This window comes from Trachemys scripta, chromosome 1, assembly GCF_013100865.1.
Source record: "Trachemys scripta elegans isolate TJP31775 chromosome 1, CAS_Tse_1.0, whole genome shotgun sequence".
Taxonomy (NCBI): Eukaryota; Metazoa; Chordata; order Testudines; family Emydidae; genus Trachemys; species Trachemys scripta.
Window position 1 is genome coordinate 1,091,521 of NC_048298.1, and position 19,193 is coordinate 1,110,713.

Consider the following 19,193-nt stretch of genomic DNA (forward strand, 5'->3'; position numbering starts at 1 on the left):
GATGGAAGGCTTATTAGCCCAGGACCACATGCAATTGCTGTTGTAGGAGCAGCAGTGATCTGTATGCTCTGTATAACCTGTATGCTCAAAAGGTCTGTTACACTTTCTGCCCCCTCCCCCCCCATCTCCTCCTCCTCTTTGAATACCTGTAAAGTGGCTTTCCCCCACCCCTCCCTCCTGGAATGCTTGTGGGATGAATGGGCTGGTTGAACAGATGGAAGATCAGAAGAGCTCCCAGGTAGACAAGGTGTCTGGGACTCTAATTAGGCAGCGCTCACACACCCAATGCATGGACACTGCATGGGCACTGGCTGAGGTGGAGTGTGACCAACCAGACGCAGCCAAGTCATCTCTAGTCGCAGGCCATGAGGTGCAGGTCCTTAAAAGGGGAAGGGGCCATGTGCTCAGCAGTGCACTCACAAGCTTGTACCTCCCGTGAAGGCCCTTCGCCCAGACCGCCTGGCCAGTGGGTCACTGTGTTGCATTCCATCGTGCCTCAGGAAGACATACTTTCATCACACCATCCATCGCTGTACTGTGGGACATTTACCTTAAAGGATCTTGCAGCCGGGCACTTCCCCTCCCGGGCTCCGGCGGCGCAGGGTCTGGAGGCACGGGGCTGCCCGAAGCCGGTAGCGTTCAGGCAGCCCGGCTCTTAAACAGAGCCGCCATTTTCCCGGACATGTTCCGCTTTTTGGCAATTCCCCCCGGACGGGGGTTTGAGTGCCGAAAAGCCGGACATGTCTGGGAAAAAGAGGACGTATGGTAACCCTACTGTTTGTGCCACCCCTGCCGGCGCATGGCCGGAGGACATGGGTCTCAGGTGGCCTTTCCGAGTTCTTTGGCATCACGGCAGAGGCCGAGCTGTGCTGGGGGGCGGAGGGGGCTGGTGTGGTTAGGACACTGGACAGCCCGGTGACTGAGGCAGGAGACTTAGGCACTCTGGGTTTGCTTCCCAGACTCCGTAGGACCTTGGGCAAGTCGCTCAGTTTCTCTGGGGCCTGAGGCCCAGGTGTATCGTGGGGATGATGCTCCTTCCTTTGTCGGCTCTGTTAGGTAGCGAGTGCTTTGGTGCAAGGCCCGTCCCTAGCTCGGGGCCTGTGCAGCCCCTGGTGCGCTAGCGGCTCTAGGCTCTTTGAGGAACCCCGGGAGTGGGCCCTGTCTGCGGTGAGCAGTGTTCTCCCCCGGTCCCAGAGCGCCAGGCAGGGTCTGGGTGCCCGGTGCCAGCGCTCTGCCTGGTGACTTTCCAGCCACACGCCTGAGTCTCGGCGCTGAGGTTCCTGCCCATTTGCCGCTCGACTTGGTGCGACTCAGCGAGGCGTGAAGGCTGCAGAGCGGGAAATCCTCTTTCTAATTCAGGTCAGCGGGAGGATGCCAGGGTGCTGCTCCCCCTCCCCCTCCCCCCCCCCCTCTCTCCCGCAGGCTCCCTGCTACAGAGGAGCCTCCCTCCATGGCACGGCCCAGCTTTAACGCGCCCGGGGCTTGCGAGCTCTGTTCCGAGGCGCATGGGAGCCGGCCGGGAGCTGCCCAGCAGGAGAATGGTGCAAAAGCAGCTTTTCCCTTGGCCTGCGACCGTGCAGCCTGGAAACCCTCCCCCTTCGCCTGCGTGTTGGGCTTTCCCATAGCGCCGGCCTCGGGCTCCCGCTTCCCCGTCCCAGGCGGAGCCCTGGGCCCCCTCGCGGGGCTCTGGAAATGCAGATCTCCAGCAGCGAGTGGAACTGGCGGGTTGTGGGCAGCCTCAATCAGACGAGGGCCCCCCACTCCTCCCATGGCAGTGAGGAAGGAGGAAAGCTCTGGTGGGAAATAAAAGGCATGGCTGTGTGCGCACCTTCCCTTCATTGGCCTCTGGCTTTCCAAGGCCCTTCAGCAGAGCCTACAAGGGGTGGGGTGTGTGTTCACAGGCAGTGTGCTCTGGAAAGGGAGAGGCGCAGCGTAGCCGTGCCCCTGACGCTGGGTGTGGGGAGGCAGCAGGCGGAGGAGGAGAGGATGTGCAGGGGCAGAGAAGGGACCGGGGCTCTTCGGGACAGGACAGAGCCTTCTGCCCTCTCTCGTTCCTCGAGTGCTGCCTGTTGTTGCTGAGTCCATCCCGGTGCAGCCTGGGAGACCAGCCAAGCCTTCCCTCGCCTTCCTCTCTTCCCCTCCGTGCTGGAGAACCAGGCTGTCCCTCAGTCAGGCCCGCTCTGACCCCCGGGGACCCGGAGCTGAGAACGGGCAGTTCTGAATCCTCCCTTCGTAACCCCTGGGGTATTTCTGAGCTGTACGGGAGGATCCGTGTTGGCTGAGGGGGCTGGGGAGTGAGCAGCGGTTAGCGGAGTTGGCAGGGTCCTCTCAGGGCACGGGTCCCTATGCAGCGCTGGCACCCCACTCTGCGCGGTGCGGGGGTAACTGCGCTTGCAAATCCCAAGCCTGGCTTACTGCAGTGCTGCTGACTGGGGGCGCTGCAGTTCTCGGGGGCCCACGTGGAGATGCCTTAAAGGGTCCTAATCTGCAGGATGGGCCGAGCCCTCTGCTAACCCAGCCTCCTGTCAGGTGTCTCAAGTTGGGCCCCTGAACACTCCTCAGTCCTAGCTGGTGTCTTGGGCTCTGGGCCCCTCCATGCCTGAACGCTCCTGCCCCAGCGGATGAGCTGCATGGGAACTTTCCATGTCTAAATCTCACAACGGTCAAATCTCCAGCGAATGTGGGTGTGGGGGCAGGACACGATGGGGAGGGGAGCCGCTGGGTCCAGGCCCCTGCCCTGGAGAGCATGCGTCCTTATCCGCCCCCCTCCGCTGATCTCTTCCCAGTGCCTCTCTGCTGTGCGCTCTGGCTTTAAAGAGGCAAGGGCCTGAGCAGAGGCGGTTTGGCCTGCAGAGCAGAAGGCTGGAGGCCTTGTTGTGTCTGATGGCCGGGACCACATGTGCCCTGGGATGGGGGAGCCAGGACCCCAGGCACCTGCCTGGGCAGTGAGTCATGGCCTGCCTGCACTTGTGTTTCTATTTCATTGATTTCCGCCCACCCCAGCTCAGGGGAGGACAGAAAACAAGAGACGGGGAGGGGGCACAGGAAGAGGAAAGGAGAGCAACATCTGGTTCCATCGGCTAGGAATTAATCAAAGGTTTCTAAAAAGTCCGACCAGAACTTTCCGCCCTTGAACTGGTAGCTGTGCCTTGCCACGCGGCCCTAACACCAGAGTCAATCCCAGCGTGGCCAGGGCACGTGCCTGCAGTTGTTATAACCCGCGGCTGCAGCCCCAGGAGCAAGCGCTGGTGTCGTGTCCAGGAACACGAGTGCAGAGGTGCCCTCATGGGAAGGGAGCAGGAACCTGCAGCTCATGGCAGAGGTGCGTGTTGTGGATACAGCCCTTGGCTTCCCGCTGATGCTCCCCTCCCCCCCAACACAGCCCCTCCAGCTGTCCCAGCTGCTCTTCTCTGCACCCCCCCAGTCTGTCAATTCCTTTCTGGGGCCGGGGGGCCCTGGGGGGAGGCTGGCAGGACACGAGGCCTCTGCACCTGCACTTTGAAAGCCGCGCTCTCCCCCGTGCTGGGCACTGCTTCCCCCAGGCGTGCTAGCCGCGTGCTTGCCAAGCGGGGGCTCCTGCCCGTGTCTCTAGCCCCTTCGGCTGATCTCTCTGCCCTCACGGGCGTTAGCAGCTCCGCCCTGGTCAGAACTGGGTGGGTTTCGCTACCGAGGCTGAGGACTGCACATGGTTACAGGAGGTCACTGCTCCCTGCAGCACGGACGGTGCCTGTCCCAGTTCCAGAGCCCTTTGTTTCCACCTCATGTGCTGTATAAGCCTGTGAAATCCCAGTGCCGGCGGAGGCCTTGCCATCTGCCCCGGAGACAGCCCTGGGCCGGGGAGGGCGGGGGTGGCGGCTGAGCTGCCCGGAAAGCGGCTGCCATCTCACTCCTGCCAGGCTCCCTTGAAACATTTTGCTTCCTTGGGAGCCAGCCCGGCAGAGAAAACACTTTCGCTGCCTGGTGCTGCACCTCGGCTCTGCAGTCTCCCACTTGGCGGGGAAGGCAGTGGGCTGGGGGGCGTCTGAGGGAAGTGGGGAGGGCTGCGTTGCCAGGTTTGTACCCACGGGAGGGGAGGTGCATAGCCAGGTGAGACCCCTCCCACTCAGGACCAGACCCCAAACCTGGCAATTTCCGGAGGAACGGGGCTGGGACAGACAGCCCCGATTCTAGTAAAAACCAGTTTAGCCTCCCCCAGGGCCGTGCGTGGGCGTGGGTCCCCTCAGCAGGGGACCGCAGGCATCTGGCGGTGCGGAAGGGAGGCCAGTGGCTGTCGCTGGGCACCTCCTAACTCACTGTGCACTCCTGGAGGCTGCTCTCCCTACTGGGCGGATGCAAGTGCCCGAAGGCCCTAGTGGCACAATGTGCGAGGCTGCCCCTCGCTGGGCTGGGCTGGGCAGAAGAGCAGCAACATGCCCTGCTAGCCAGGCCCTGCTCCCCTAAGGGCTAGGGGTGACCGTGTAATCCGGCCTGCGGAGATGACCCCATCGGGTGCTTGGGCCCCAGTCTCAGGCAGTCCTGCCCCCGCAGGATTCCGGTTCGGGGCCCTAGATCAAAGCAGACGCAAGTGCAGCCTGGGCTTCCCCCAGACAGCCCTCTAGCTTGGGTGGGTCCTGCACTGCCCTGGCTGCTTCCTGGCCGCTTCCTGGCCTCTCGACATCCTCTCCTGTCCGCTGGAGAGGGGGGAGCCGCTGAGCCTGGGGCCTCTAGGGCGGAGAGGAGAATGGAGCACCCAGGGTGGTGCCGCCGGGTGGGTCGAGGGCAGGGGGCTGGCGGGAGGCTGAGCAGCGCATTGCAGCCGCCGAGGAGACCAGGCTAGCAGAGCATCGGGGCGGGGAATGAAGGTGGTTTCTGGGGCAGGGCGGGGGGGGGGGGAAGAGGCCCCCCAGCGATGCTCCTGATTTGGTAGCTGCCTTAGGCCACAGGCTGTGGTGTTAGGAGCTGTAACTGGGAGCTGAGCAGAGGCCAGTTCTGGACACGGCGCTGGCTTCTCCCCAGGCGGAGTGAGGACAGCAGCTCTGAGATTGCTCAGGCACCTGGCGTGGAGGCTTGTGAGTGGGCCAAACAGCAACCCGGGCTCTCCCATTCAGTCTCCTCCCCATTCCCAGGGTGTAAACGCCCCCGCCCCTGCAGCCCTGGCCCTTAACCCTCCCCAGGCCGAGCGGGGCCCCTCTGTGCGTGGCCCGGCGCGGCTGGGTAGGATGAGCGTCCCCTCCCTGTGCACCTGTCAGGGCGGTGGCAGCCAGCAGGATCCCAGAGTGTGTTCTCCGGGACCCGGCCGCGGCGTCCTGCCGTCGCACCTTGAGACATAGCTCAGTGATTCTCCAGTGCTCCCCATCCCCATCTCTTGCCCAGCTTCAGCCACGCCTCCTTCAGGCCAGCCGGCTGGGAGAGGGGTTGTTTCCTTCCAGAGTGCAGCCCCCACCCAGTGCTCACGCGCCTGGCAAAGCGGGTCACGTGGATATGCTGGGGAACATCCACCGCGAAAGCAAACCTGCGCCAGCTTCCCCAGGGTCATTAATATGTGGAGGCGCTGGGGGGAGATTTTGCTGCAGAAAGCATTTTCTTTCTGATTTATTCACCTATTTCCTCCAGATGCTTTTTGTGCTGCGAGATCAGGTCCAAGAAACTCCTGCGCTAGAGAGAAGCCTGCCAGGCAGGGCTGGCGGCGTGCGGAGTGTTGCTTCTGGGGACGGTGGCTTCCAAGGGAGCTGAAGTGGATGCTGGTGGAGGGGGGAGAGGCCGCTGCTCTGGTAGTGGGGACTGAAGGGGCTGAGCGGCGCTGGGCATGGCCAAGCGTGGGACCCATGGAGGCTGGGGTCTCCTCTCAGACCCACTCCCGGGAAGGCATGAGGATGGCTGTTCAGAAGGAAGCTGGCAGCTGATCTGATTGGCCAGATTGTGATAAACTGGGCAGAAGAGTCTGGGAGCAGCTGAATTCGGATTGTGCAGTAGAAATGGGGGGAGCTGGTGGGTGTGGGGTGAGTGGTCAGATGTTCCCCCTTTCCTTGCGGGGGGCTGCCGCGTTCATTCCACTGGCAGAGAACTCAGCGGGGAGCTGCGTTCTAATCCCACCTTTGCTCGGGCCGTCTGCCTTTGCAGGGTGCAATGTCCCGGGGAGAGAGCAGGGAGTCGGGCGCTCTTGGCTCTGCTACTCACTTTATGGCCTTGGGCTTTGCCTCTGTTTAGCTTCCCCACCGGTCAAACATGCATCACTGGGGGCAGGCAGGGTGAAGTGCTCCGGGAGCCTCACGTCTCAGACGAGGTGGGCAGTGATTCCCCTCCCCTTCCATGACACCTACAGAAACATGAGCCAACTCCTCCGCCCACCCATTTAATCTCGACCTCCCGAGTGAGCTGCTCCTCTTAGGTGGTCTGCAGCCTCTTTCTCTTCATACTTGGTCCAGCACCAGTTCCACTTGCAGAAGAGTAATTGCCAGGATTGATAGTCTTTCCTTCATTGAAAATCTGCACCCCCTTTGTTTCCCTCCAGCTGTCTGGGTCTGCCCTTTTCCCAGGACACTTGAGAAATAATGGTTGCTGTTCCCTCAGTGCCCTGGATTCACGTCACCTGGACCCACTGGGCTGTGTGTGTTTTGGATTCCCCAGCGGTTCCCATCCTGGCTCTTTATTCTTTACCACCCGCTTGCTCTAGAATTGTCTGTTTCTGGGTTTTGGAGATGGCTTTGTAAAGTTCAGTGCCATGGAGATCTCTCCTTTTCACACCCTAGATTTCATTCCCCCGGCTCCCGGCTCGCGGGCGGTGCTCCTTGTACAATGCATACAGGAAGCAGCTGCACACTTTAGCAGTTCCCCTTGTTCCCTCTGCCTGTTCATCTCGCCCGCCGGCAGGAGCCACGCAGATTTAGAGCTCTGTAGTGTGTATTTTAATACTGTCACCTTTGCTGACACCAGGGCTAAGAGCAGTTGAACTTTGTCGCCCTTCCCTGTAATTTTTCCAAGTGCCACCATTCTTCATAATATGGTCACCAAAAAAATGAGCCCGGTCCGTCAAGCGGCGCCGGGCTGAGCGCTGTAGATCAAAGCGGATCAGTATTTATGTTGCTGAGCCGGTCTCTCTCCCGGCACCGGGGCGGTGCTTTGAATTGCTTCTCCGCTTTGCCGTTAGTTTTCCGAGCGAGGTGAAGGACGCTCGCAAAGTGTTTCTCTTCTGGGATTTTGATTCATGCGTTTTGGTCCCCCTGTCGTCTTATCTCTGAGGTCAGCTTGTGCTCCAGTTCTCCTTTCTCCCCCAGTTGATGGCATAGCCCTAAGCCCAGGAGGGTTTTACTTACTCTGAAGGGAACCAGGCTCTTTCTGTTGGGAAGGTCAGAATCGCAGATGACACAGGACTTGGTGCCGTAGCTCAGAGCGGAGGGATGCCCCCGGGGTTTGTAGCTGGAGAGTCAGGAGGTGCTTGGCTGGCAACTTGTGACTGATTCTGAGCGGTCCCAAGCCCCATGAATGCCCTTGACTTCATGGGAGTTGAGGGGTACTGGGCCCTGGCTTTGCCTTTCTGTATTGGACAGTAGGAGTAAGCGCAGGTGTCTGCTCCCGCCCTCTCGCCACACATGCTGGAGGGACTCGTGGGCCCCTGGAAATCAAGTCCTCCTAAGCGCTCGTGCAGCTCTCGGAGGAGGCCGACAGTCTCAAGGGAAGCCCAGCTTGATCGCCGTCCCCGGAGGCAGGTCCCAGGCCTCTACCCAGATCCTGCTTTTGTGACTGCCCCTGTGGCAGCCAGAAATCAAAGGCCAAACTGCATCCAGCACGGTGCAGAAAGGGCCACCAGGAGCCGGGCCTCCAGTGCCGGATCCCTGCATGTTCCCGTTCCAATAGCGGCATTACCAGGGGCCAGGTTAACAGGCTTACGAGGCGGAGAGTTTATATTACCCAGGTAACGGGGCACTAGGCAAGTTGCTCAAACAGCATTTTATCCCAGCAATTGCCCCTTTCCAATATAAGGGATTAGCGTGTGTAATTTCTCTTCTGCAGACTGCAGCCCCAGAGCCTGTGTGTTCTGCCAGCCGCGAGCGCTCCATGTGCATTCCAGCCAGGCTGTGTGCTTAGCGAGGGCCATGCGTGTCTCGGTTCCTAGCACCAGGTGCAAAGCAGCTGGGTGGAGACAGAGATGATCAGCTCCTCCTGCCACTGTCTGGTCTGATCCTCAGGTGCTCGGGCAGATGGCTCTCCCTTTGATACCGGCCCTGGAGCCCACGGGACTCTGTGGGAACAACCCTCTGACAGTGTGGAGATAGACGGTTCTCTAGCCAGGGCGTATTCCCACCTCTCGCTAAGGGAGGGTGGACACTGCAGTAGAAGACCCCGGCTGGCTCCAGTCAGCTAACTCGGGCTGGGGCTTCAACACAATAGAATTGCAGTGTAGACGTTCGGGACCCCACAAAGGGAGAGAGTCTCTGAGCTACACTGCGGTCTTCTAGCCCCCAACCCCAGTCAGCTGACCTGGGCCAGCTGCGGCAGTGTGCTGAGTTCTCAGCCTTGTCCAGGCTCTGTTGCAGTGCAGACCTTTATCTGTGGTCACCTCATTGCTTTACTCCATTTCATCGCCTCGCTCTCACATTGTACTTCCTCCTCCTGACTCTTCCCCCGGGGCACAGTCCTGGCTCTCGCTCCCGAGTTGTTCTTGAACGTGCCCGAGACTCTCGTGGAGAGCAGCTGCCAATACACACATGGGGAATGCTCCTATCCAGCAGGTGCAGGAATAAGGCCTGTGGCAGGACCTCTGTATCTTCCGTGGGCAGCTTTAACAAACGCCTGGGCCCTCGGGGGGAGAGATTCCACTCCAGGTATGAGCAGGCTCCCCACCGGGTCCAGGCACCAAACCATTTCAGCCAACACGCTCAGATCTCTCACCTTTATTTCATCAGCTTTAAGCATCCGCTCCTACAGCGCCCTTAACTCTCCCCTGCGCTGCCCCCTCGCCACAGCCTTTCCCTGTCGCCAAGCGCCGCTTGGAGGGACGACAGCATAGTTTCCATAGTAATTACTGGACTTAAAAGCCAGCGGCAGACTGAAGGGGGGGCGGGGAGCAGAGACAAGACACTCACGCCAGGAGCAGTGCGCAGTGCTGGCTGGGAGGGAGGTTGGTTCTTAGATTCATGGCGCTGAAGCGTAGCATGTGTACGTGGGGAAGGGAAGATGAGAATTTGGCAGTCGGAGCCGTGGGGGTCTGTGGCGCTCGTCTGGCCCTCACTGCAGTCAGAGCTGGGCGGCAGGCAGGGCCTACACGGAAGCTATGTGACACAGCCAAGGTCACACAAAGGAACCTGTGGCAGAGCAGGGAATTGGCCCTAGGGTCCTAGCCATTTCCTTAGAATGGGAGAGCGCTGCCGATGTCTCAGGGCCGGGGGCGTGGTACGAGTTGCCATGTTGCTGGGGGGGGGGGTGACACTTACGCACTCGGAAGATATATTGGAATTGGAAAAGGTTCAGAAAAGGACAATGAAAATGCTTGGGGCTCTAGAACAGCTTCCCGGTGAGGAGAGGTTAATAAGACTGGGACTTTTCAGCTTGGAAAAGAGACTAAGGGGAGATATGATCGAGGTCTATAAAATCATGACTAAGGTGGAGAAAGTAAATATGGAAGTGGTATTGATTCCTTCTCATAACACACGAACTAGGGTCACCCAATGAAATTAATAGGCAACGGGTTTAAAACAAACTAAAGGAAGTATTTCTTCACACAACACACAGTGAACCTGTGGAACGCCTTGCCAGAGAATGTTGTGAAGGCCAAGACTATAACAGGGTTCAAAAAAGAACTAGATAAATTCCTGGAGGACAGGTCCAGCAATGGCTATTAGCCAGGGTGGGCAGGGATGGTGGCCCTACCCTCTGTTTGCCAGAAACTGAGAATGGATCACTTGATGATTCCCTGTTCTGTTCATTCCATCTGGTGCATCTGGCATTGGCCACTGTGGGAAGACAGGAAACTGGGCTAGATGGACCTTTGGTCTGACCCAGGATGGCCGTTCTTCTGGAAGGTGAAAACAGAGCTAATGCTCACTCATGGCAAGGACTAACCAGTCCTCCCAATCTGCTTGGCGAGGTCAGCATTGTCCCTGCTGTCCGGAAGAGATGCTCCGGATGTGTCAGTGCGGCCAGGTGTGGGGCATGGGGCAGGATTAGAACCTGTCAGTTCCCGTCACTCACTCTGCGCCTGTCTCTCGCTCTCGGCGGGCTCTTCCCCCCTCGTGCTGGATGTTGACAGCGACGTTATTGCAACCAGTGCTTACAGCAAAGCTGAAGATGAACAGCCATCCTGGAAGCGAGACACCCTGTCACACCAGACATGCCCAGCCTGTGCGGATGGTTTATGGCCGCACTCTTGGCATTCAACATGCAGGGAAGGACGGCATTCATCAGCTGGGGCATTGAGGCTTTTAAATCACCACGGGGGAGAGGTTATGTGGAGGCCCAGGCGCGATCAGCCCGGCTTGGATGGGTCACGCTCTTGTGCAGCCGAACAGAAACAAGCTGATGGCAAAGCCCACCCTGGAGACAGGGGAAACTGAATGTGGACCTACTGCTCTCCCTCGCTGGCCTTCTCCTGGGCTGGTGGCACGTGTCCTCAGGAACGCACGGATCTGTCCCAGCATCCCTGGCATTAGGGAGGCCGTGCCTTCAAACGGGCCGGCCGCTCCGACTAGCCGGAAATGGGGTCAGCTGGGATACAATAGAAAACCTAGTGGGGAAAGGACCCATTTTCACTGTCTGCACTGGCTTCCTTTGGCAGAGTTCACAGTCTCAGTCTCAAGGCGGCTGAGGGTCTAGGCTCAAGCTACCCCAGATCGCGTGATGCTGTGGGACAGGGACTGCGGTCGGCAGCTCCGCTCCTTGGGCACAGTGGGGCGGCCTGCTGCCAGGGCAGAGCTTGTCTGTGACAGACGGCGCTCACTTGGGAGCCAACCCACCCCAGGAGCATCCCAGACCTCCACATCTCCTGCTCCTAGTGCCAGGCGCGCTGCCCCAGCCTGCCCTCCCCAGCGAGAGTCCAGAGCAGTGTGGACAAATAATGAGACTTAAAAGGCCAGGCCCCTCCCCTGCATATCCAGCATCCCCCCACGGAGAGAATGGGCCTCACGTCGCTCACTGCACGAGTGGGAGGCTCGCAGCTACCCCAGCGCTGAGGGCAGGGTAAGAATCCGTCTAGGATAAGACGCCTCTGTCTTCTGCCGCTGTTGCCTCATTGCAGAGCTCACCCTCAGCTGAAATGCCCTGCCTCGGGCCTGCCTGGATGTGCATCTGCCCCCTGCTTTAGGCACAGCTGGGACCCCTGCAGTGATCCTCCATGCATTTAGAGCTCTCTGTGGACTTGCTCTCAGCTCCTCTGCTTGTTAGCAGCAGCCTCCCGTGTCCCACCAGGCGATCCCTCTGCTGCTGGTGCAAGAGCCTTCTCCTCTGCAGCTCCCACCCTGCGGAGCAGCCTCCCAGGGTGTGCCTGGCCCATAGAATCGCCGGCTTCTTTGCGATCACATTTGGAAACCTGCTTTCTCCCTGCTGTTCCAGAGTCCAGCTTCCCTCTGGTAACACGTGGCAGGCGAGAGACTGCGTGACCAGCAGTGTGGCCCAGGGGATAGGGATGGGAGGAGGACTCAGGACACCTGCGTTCTAGCCCCAGCTCTGGCTGCTGGGGGACCTTGGGCACGTCCCTTCTGTCTCTGCCTCTGTCCGCTCCCGCCCCTGTCTGCCTTGTTTATCTAGAGGAGACGTTCACCAAGGCAGGGATCCGCTTGTTATGCGTAAGTGGTACACCTGGCACAACGAGCATCGATCTCCGTGAGAGGCCCTGCGTTATATGTGCGCGCCCCACGGTTAATCTGATTCGGAACGGGGCTCTTCCGTGCCCTCCTCTGACCCTCGCTGATTCGGAGCCCGGCATCGCCAGTCGTTGACATTGTCTTCGTTGCTGGCTGATCGCCTTGATCCTCATGGTTACAGTTCCTTTGTTCACCAGCCCAGACTGGAGACTTACCGCTCGGCTCCTCCCCTTCAGAAGCGAACAGGTCGGGCGCCCGGTCGCTGGCGCTCCTGGTACCCCTTTACAAGCAGTGAAGCTAGCAGTGGGATACTTAACCCCTCGATGGCCGGAAAGGAATGGGCGCTTTCAAAGCGCTTTCCAGTGGAAGACCAGCATCGCTATCCCCATTTACAGGGGGGAAACTGAGGCACAGAGGGAGGCCTGGACTTGGACAGGGTCACGCAGCAGTTTGATGTCCGAGCCAGGCCTGGAACGCTGGTCTCCTAGGTTTTCTCCCCAGTGAGCCATGCTGCCCCCCGATTGCTGGGCCAGGGTTCTGCCCAGCCAGCGGAGGTGGGCCGTGTCCATTCCCGCTGCCTTCCGAGGGAGGAGGGAGCGTGCCAGGCAGTGGGGAAAGCAGAGATTTGCCAAAGCGGGTTCCCGTATTCCTGCCTGCGCAGGAAATCTCCTCCTCCTGCTGAGTACAAAAGCTTCAGCGTTAAACCTGTGAGAGCCAGGCCTGGCCTGTCACCGCAGCACAAAGGCCCTTCAGAAGAGGACAGCACGCGGAGCTCAGGTTCAAAGGGAAGAGCCGGCCCGGCCCAGCGGCTGCTCCGTTCTCAATTCATGGCAGCTCTGCTCTTTCCACGCAGCGGCTGGAGGAAAGCAAGTGCCAGACAGACTTGGTGCCTAAAAACAGCTGCAGTTTCACACCTACCCCAGCTGGAGGGAGCTGGGGGCTTTGAGTGACCCCTTCACCTCCCGGTGGTGCGTGCACACCGGCAACGCCCAGGCCGTGGGGCTGCACCCAGTGGTTCTCAGCTGCGTGAGGCTGAGCCAGGAGGGGCGAGGTGGGGCTTTGCATGCTGGCACCTGCTGTTTCTGTGGTAGGTAGAGACGTGGAGCCCCCAGTTTGCAGCCTGGCCCTTCGGGAGTTGGGATGTGGCCCGTCCCGTGCACTCTTACACCAGACATCCCTTTCCATGTCCGCACTCCCCGGCGTTGCTGGGTGGTAACTTGCTGGCTGCTGTTCTGCGGGGCGCCGACTGGCTCCGTCCCGCTGTCTTGGGCAGCCAGCCATTGGGCCTAGCTGCTCTGTGGCATTGACTCACCGGTCCCAGGAAGAACCGGGCAGCACAATTCCAGCGGCCCCGTGTTCGGCCTGGGAATTCTCAATTCTCCAGCTCGCCGCCAGCCCGTCTGCTGTACCCTTCCAGGATGAAATGCGCCCCTGGCTGTTGCTGAGGCCTGGGCTGGGTTGTTGGCTGTTTGCCTTTGTGAGGAGCTCTTGGATCCCAGAGCCGGCACCTCGCTCCCCAGGCTGAGAGCCGCAGGAGGGGCTCAGCGCGGAGCAGTTTGAGCCGCGGGATGGGGCTCTGAGTGTCTGCCTCTCTGTGCACAGGTGGGAGGGCACCAGGCTGGCTGGAGTGTGGGGCCCTGGCCTCGCTGCTGTGCCACCACCTCAGAGTGTTTGCAGATTCTTCCGGCTCCCTTCGGGATTCTCCCCCTGCCCTTCGCCTTTGGCTCCCGACGCTCAGCTGGGCCAAGACTGCCCCAGCCTCTCTGTCCTATGCCCTTCGTCTGGTCTCTGCTCCAGGGCACTCACTCCTCCCGTGGGACGGGCTCCTGGTGGTTCTCTGGCATGGCAGCGTTGTGGCTTCTGAAGCATAAATGGTGTTAACCTCACGGGTGCTCTCTGTGGCTTCTTAGGGCTGGAAGCGCAGCCTGGTGTGGCAATGCGGCCCATGCCCCAGGCTCCCAGAGTCCCAGGGAGACGTACCTCAGGGCTCTGTTCCTGAGAGCTTTGACACCACATGTACCATGAACGCTGACCATCGTGGGCCCTGGTTTCTATCCTCTCTTTGAGCAGAGCTGAGATCTCTCTCGCCTGCCTAATGTGGATCCAGCCAATGCCTGGGTTTGCTAGCACACTATACGTGGCTTTGGCCACTTCTTGTGGGATTGAAACAGCCAGCCAGTTGGAGACAGGCGTCCTAATGCCTAGACAGGAAATCGTAGTCCCTAAATAGCCCTGTGACGAAGTGGGAATATTCTTAATGTTTTCTCTGAATTCTGTGTGGGTGCCTCAGTTTCCCCTATGCCATTCTTAAGTATCTAGGTGGTGGGATAGGGGAGTGCGATTGTTGCAGAGCCCTAGAGGGCCAGTGTGATGCTGTCTGCACAGAGAATGGCCGACACCCTGTCTCCTGGCAACTAATGGCCTGGGCCCCTCCTTCTCTGCAAGGTGCCATCTGAAGGTGTTGGAGAACAAAGAGATCAGGTGGCCTCCTGGCCCGGGAAAGAGACAAAGGCCAGAGGAGGGGTTGGGGGGAGTTTCAGTTTAGAGCTGGCTGGGCAAATGGAGGAAGGCTCTTAACTGGGTTCTGGGCTCCCTAACCCCTCCATGATGGATCTGACTCAGGGGTCCTGTTCTCTGTCCCTACAAGGTCTGTTTTGGACTGTGTTCCTGTTGTCTAATAACCCTTCTGTTTTACTCGCTGGCTGAGAGTCACGTCTGACTGTGGAGTTGGGGTGCAGGGCCCTGTGGCTTCCCCAGGACCCTGCCTGGGCGGACTCGCTGCGGGAAGCGCACGGTGTGAGAAAGGGATGCTGAATACTCCGAGATCAGGCCCAGGAAGGTGGAAGCCGTGTAAACTTCTTGCCCTGGAGCCAGTCTGCTCACAGAGAGGAGACTCCCCGGAGTCCTGCCTGGCTTCGTAGGGAGTAGTTCCAGAGCATCGCCCGGGGACTCCGTGACAACCCCTTGCAGCTTCAGTTGCATTGTTAGATTTTCCCTTCCTGCCCTAATCTGTTGGTTAGCGTTGCTGTGGACTGTCAGTCAGCTGCACCCCGGAGGTGGCCGCATTGCAGTGATGGGTGCTGTGCTGTGTGTTACTCTTCTTCCTAAAGTGATTTAGTCTCCGTGGGTCAGTAGCCTTGTACATTTTAGGGAGGTTATTATCAGTACGTTCTTGCATCAACCTCCCTCTAATCCTAGCTTCATGGTAAAGTCCATCCCTCGCTAACCATGTGTGGTTAAATCCACTGCAGACAGGCCAGCTGAGTGACTGAGGCTGTGTGAACATAATGCGGCTGAGGGCTGGTGCCAGTGTGACACTCAGAAGGAAGATCCCGAAAACTGGGAGCATGGTGCATTCTCGCATAGCATCTCTGGCTCTTCCGCTCGCTTGGCTGAGACCTAAAGCGTAGGGCGCTGCCTCTTGCTGTCAGCATCTCCATTAGAAACCCCCCTCGCCGCTTAGAGCTGGAGTGTGAATGTTCCAGCTTTTAGCCCTCTTTTATTTTTAGTAATGACTTGTACGATTGGGGGATGGAGGGTAAGACGAGCACTTGACCTGCTTCTGTGTCTGTAATAACATGGCAGAATTAATACTTGCTTATCAGGCAGTGCCCAGTCGGAGTTATCAGCAAAAGCAGCTATTAAAGGTAATAAGCACAGCCCAAAATTATGCGCGCTTATTAAACTGGCTTGGGATAGCGTCTGTACCTCCAGCAATATCTCCCTTCAGATGTTGAGCCGGCTTCTGGGCAATGTTTTATGCTTTGTCTGCCTCCCAGGAGGGCTCCTGCCGCTCCTCTGTCTTTGGAGCCGGGCGGAGGAGATCGTGTGTCCAAGTCCTACCTGGGCTGTGTTGCTGCCACGCTAGGTGACCTTGGGCTGCATGCTATAGGCAGCATTTTCAAATTGGGCCCCGCGCCTGCAACGATTTCAGTTCCTCCAGACCTCTGCCTGCTAGGTCAGTGTAACGGCTCCCCAGGCTGCATGCCAAAGTCTGTGCAGGATCGGGGTCTTGACTGCCGAGGGGTAGGCAGCCAGAAGTCTGCTGAGCACCCACCATTCCTGTTGGCTTCAATGGGGCAGCGCCTCGGAAAATCGGGCCGCTTATCGAGGTGGGGAAGTGTGGGCAGCCAGGTTTGGAATGTTGGCCGCCTCTGTGTGCCTCAGTTTCCCCACCTGGAAATCCTTGCAGGGGTTGCTCCCATTTAGCTGTTCGATGCACCTGGAGATTCTGAGTAAGGCGCTACAGAAAGGCAAAGTGCGGCTGCCTCTGCTTATGGCTCAGGGGCCCTGGTGCCTTGGTTTTCTTTCAAGTCTGTTCAGTTGCCAGGAGCAGGGTGGGGCCTGGGTGTGAAGGGCAGCACCCCCGAACTGGCTGCACCGGGGCGTGCTCCAGAGCAGGGGGCGTGCCATGCAGGGCATGGGACTGCAGCGGGAATGGCTTGTGACTCCGGCCCCTTGCGTTGGGCTCGGGGAGTCAGCCGCAGCCGACTGGGCCTGGGGCCCGCTGTGCTGGGTACTGTGGGACGCTGCGGTCCCAGCCCGTGGGAGGAAGCTGAGCCGGGAGAGGCTGTGCTGGCCTGAACAGGCATCTCCCGTGTACAGCAGGGGCCTCGTCCGGCCAAGGCTTTGCGGCCCAGCAGCTTCACCCAGAGCAGAGGTTTCCCTCTCCCCCGGCGTGGCAGTTATGAGCCCCTGAGCCAAGCAGCGAGGTCCTTCCTCCCCAGCCCAGGAGCTGGATTCGCTGGCAGCAGGTTGCAGTGTCTGCGCTGCTCCTTGGGAGAGGAAATCCCCTTCCCTTCCCGCTGGAGCATCACGGTTCTCACCTCCACCCGGCTCTGCGTCCCGGCTGGCTCATGAAAGAGTTAACGGGTTTGCTGGCCCAGGTGATCCGGCTTTCCATAGCGTTGGGTTTTGCAGGGGGGCAGACTGGCTGGAGTGGGTGAAGCAGGGGACCCCCCTGCATGTATAGAATAGTTTTAAGGCCAGATGGGGCCCAATCAGCGCTCCGGTGCAGGCGGCACTGGGCAAGGGTCTCTGACACTGAATCCACAGGCGTCCCCATCCTGCTCACCTTTGCTCCCGGTGTAGCTGCCCGTGTGGGCATTGCCTGGCATGGAGCATTCTGGAGGTCTCTCTCCCTGGTCTCCAGCATAGCGAGCAACCCTTGGCGGGGAGGGTTGGACATGTGGCTATCCAGGCTGTCGGGAGCGAGGGGGTCAGAGGAGCAGAGCCGGATTGGGCAGGCAGCTCTGGGCGCTCCCCGCTGGTGGCAAAGCCGCACTGACATTTTGCAGAGCGCACACACGCTCGGTGAATGAGCCTTTTGACAGATGCGGCAGTGGCTGTAATAAAGTATCTTTATGCACTGTGGACCCTTGTTCTCCCGCTGACAGCACGTTCCCTTCACCAAACATTTATTTCAGGGGCCGGTCTGGCGCTTGCTTTTCCAGCTTTTATTACTTTTTAAAATTGTTTTGCAGAAATGGGCTCCTGGGTTGAGTGGAAGCCCCCCCTCCCCGCCCCCTTCGCAGATTTCACCCGACTTGAAATTACTTCCCTTCCTGGCCTGGGCCTGGCCTGATCAGCATTCAGCTTGCAAGCTGCAGAGGAAATCCAGCCCTCGCCTTGCAAGGCAGGGGGGGTTCTCTCTCTCTCTCTCTCTCTCTCTCGCGCGCGCTGTTAATAGAAGCGTTCCTCGCGTCAGGCTCAGGGCTGTCCACACAGTTGCCTTTCCCTTGACGATTATCCTGATCATCCCAGCGGAAGTTGATACCTTAGTTAGACTCCCCTCTCTCCCCCCCCCCAGGCTCAGAGATTAATTCGTGCTCATTCTGCTTCCCCGGGGCACCTGGCTCCTGGCAGAGCACTCCCCTCAGCCCACCCTCTCCCCTCTGCTGGGGGGATGTGGGTGATGCCTTTTTACAGCCTAGCGCTCTTCCCCCCCCACACACACACCCCCGGGTTTGGCTGTCTGCTCCTGTGGGGTCTCTGTAGTGCCCATCACCACAGCGTCTGGGCACCGTCCCTGGCCATAAACGTTTTCCTTGAACCCCCGTGGGTATCCCAGGCCCTTTGCCCCTGATCAGGAGCCCCCTGAAGTCGCTGGAGACTCCCGTGGCTCAGCGAGCTTTGGGGCAGGCCCCCAGTGATTTAATGCGTAGGGCAGCACGGACGTTCCTGTGCCCGTCCTGAGGCTCTGCTGGCAGCTAGCCAGGCACTGTGCCCAGCTTGCGTGCAGTGGGGCGCACGTTTCCGGGGCCTGCAGGGGCCAGCGGAACCAGCTGAGGGGCCTGGTTCAACACAGTGAGAACCCCCCCCCCCACGGCGGGCGAGTCTGCCTTGCTGGGGGAGCGGGTTTGCACTGCAGAAGGGGGACCTGGGGCTCGTTCGCCTTGGCCGAGCCCAGGGCAGGCCCTGGCTAGCATAGTTGTGGGTTGGTAGATACAGCCGTGGGCCCGTGCTCTGGGCTCTGTTCAGGAGGGGAGTCATAGCCTTGGGCAAAAAGCAACAGAGGGTCCTGTGGCACCTTTGAGACTAACAGAAGTATTGGGAGCATAAGCTTTCGTGGGTAAGAACCTCACTTCTTCAGATGCAAGACATGCATAGCCTTGGGCAGTTGGACTAAAGTGGGACGGGAAACTGAGGCACAGGGCAGGCTGTGACTTGCCCAAGGTCACCCAGCAGGTCGTGGAGCCAGGATAGACCGTAGGTCTCCTAAGTCCCAGACTGCAGTGCCTGTCATGGGGAAGTGGGAGGGGGAACTGTTCTTTACCCCTCCCGCCCCCGGTCTGAGGTGCTGGGTGCCACCCCAGAGGAGAGGTGGCTGCATACGATCCCCCTGGCTCTGGTGAGGCAGGGACCTGGGCAGTTCCGGGCCGCAGCCGCCAGCCCCTCCCTCAGCCCCGTGACACCTCATCTCCTCACCAAGGTGTGTTTATCGCCCCACTCAGGTATCGAGTGTCCCCGTGGAGCACGAAACCTTCCCGGCCTGGTCCAGGAGGGAGAGCCCTTCAGCGAAGAAGCTACCGTCTTCACCAAGGAGCTGGTGCTGCAGCGTGAGGTAGGACATGTGCCCCACCTCCCCATGCACGCAGTGGCCGCCGCGGCTGGCTTTGAGGCTCCGCCTTGAAATAGGTGGCGGCAGAGGGCGGTGGCCCTGGCTCCTGGTTGGTAGGGAGGGCTTGTGCACCCCTGTTCGGCCGCTGCCTCCCCACGAACGGTGCTGCAGTGCGTTGGCTGATCCCGAGTGGAGATCGGGCTCCCTGGCCCCCCCGGGCTCTGGCTAGGGCTCGCTGAGCGGGTCGAGTGGCTCGCTGCGCTGAGGCATCGCGGTGGTGTTCAGCAGAGCCCCCCAGATGGTGACGTTGCGCAGAGCCGCACGGGGCCGGTTCCTTGGAGCGTTGTTGGGTTTGGCTT

The 19,193-nt window shown here is 59.7% G+C and overlaps 1 protein-coding gene across 1 annotated transcript in view; it reads left to right on the forward strand.

Annotated features, from left to right (window-relative positions):
* LOC117873444 (staphylococcal nuclease domain-containing protein 1-like) overlaps window positions 1–18,906 on the forward strand; it is a 162,297-nt gene extending 143,391 nt beyond the window's left edge. The window contains exon 7 of the mRNA XM_034762821.1: window positions 18,728–18,906. Coding sequence (XP_034618712.1) covers window positions 18,728–18,906 — 179 coding nt within the window. The remainder of the gene's footprint in view (window positions 1–18,727) is intronic.
* Window positions 18,907–19,193: the final 287 nt, after the last annotated feature.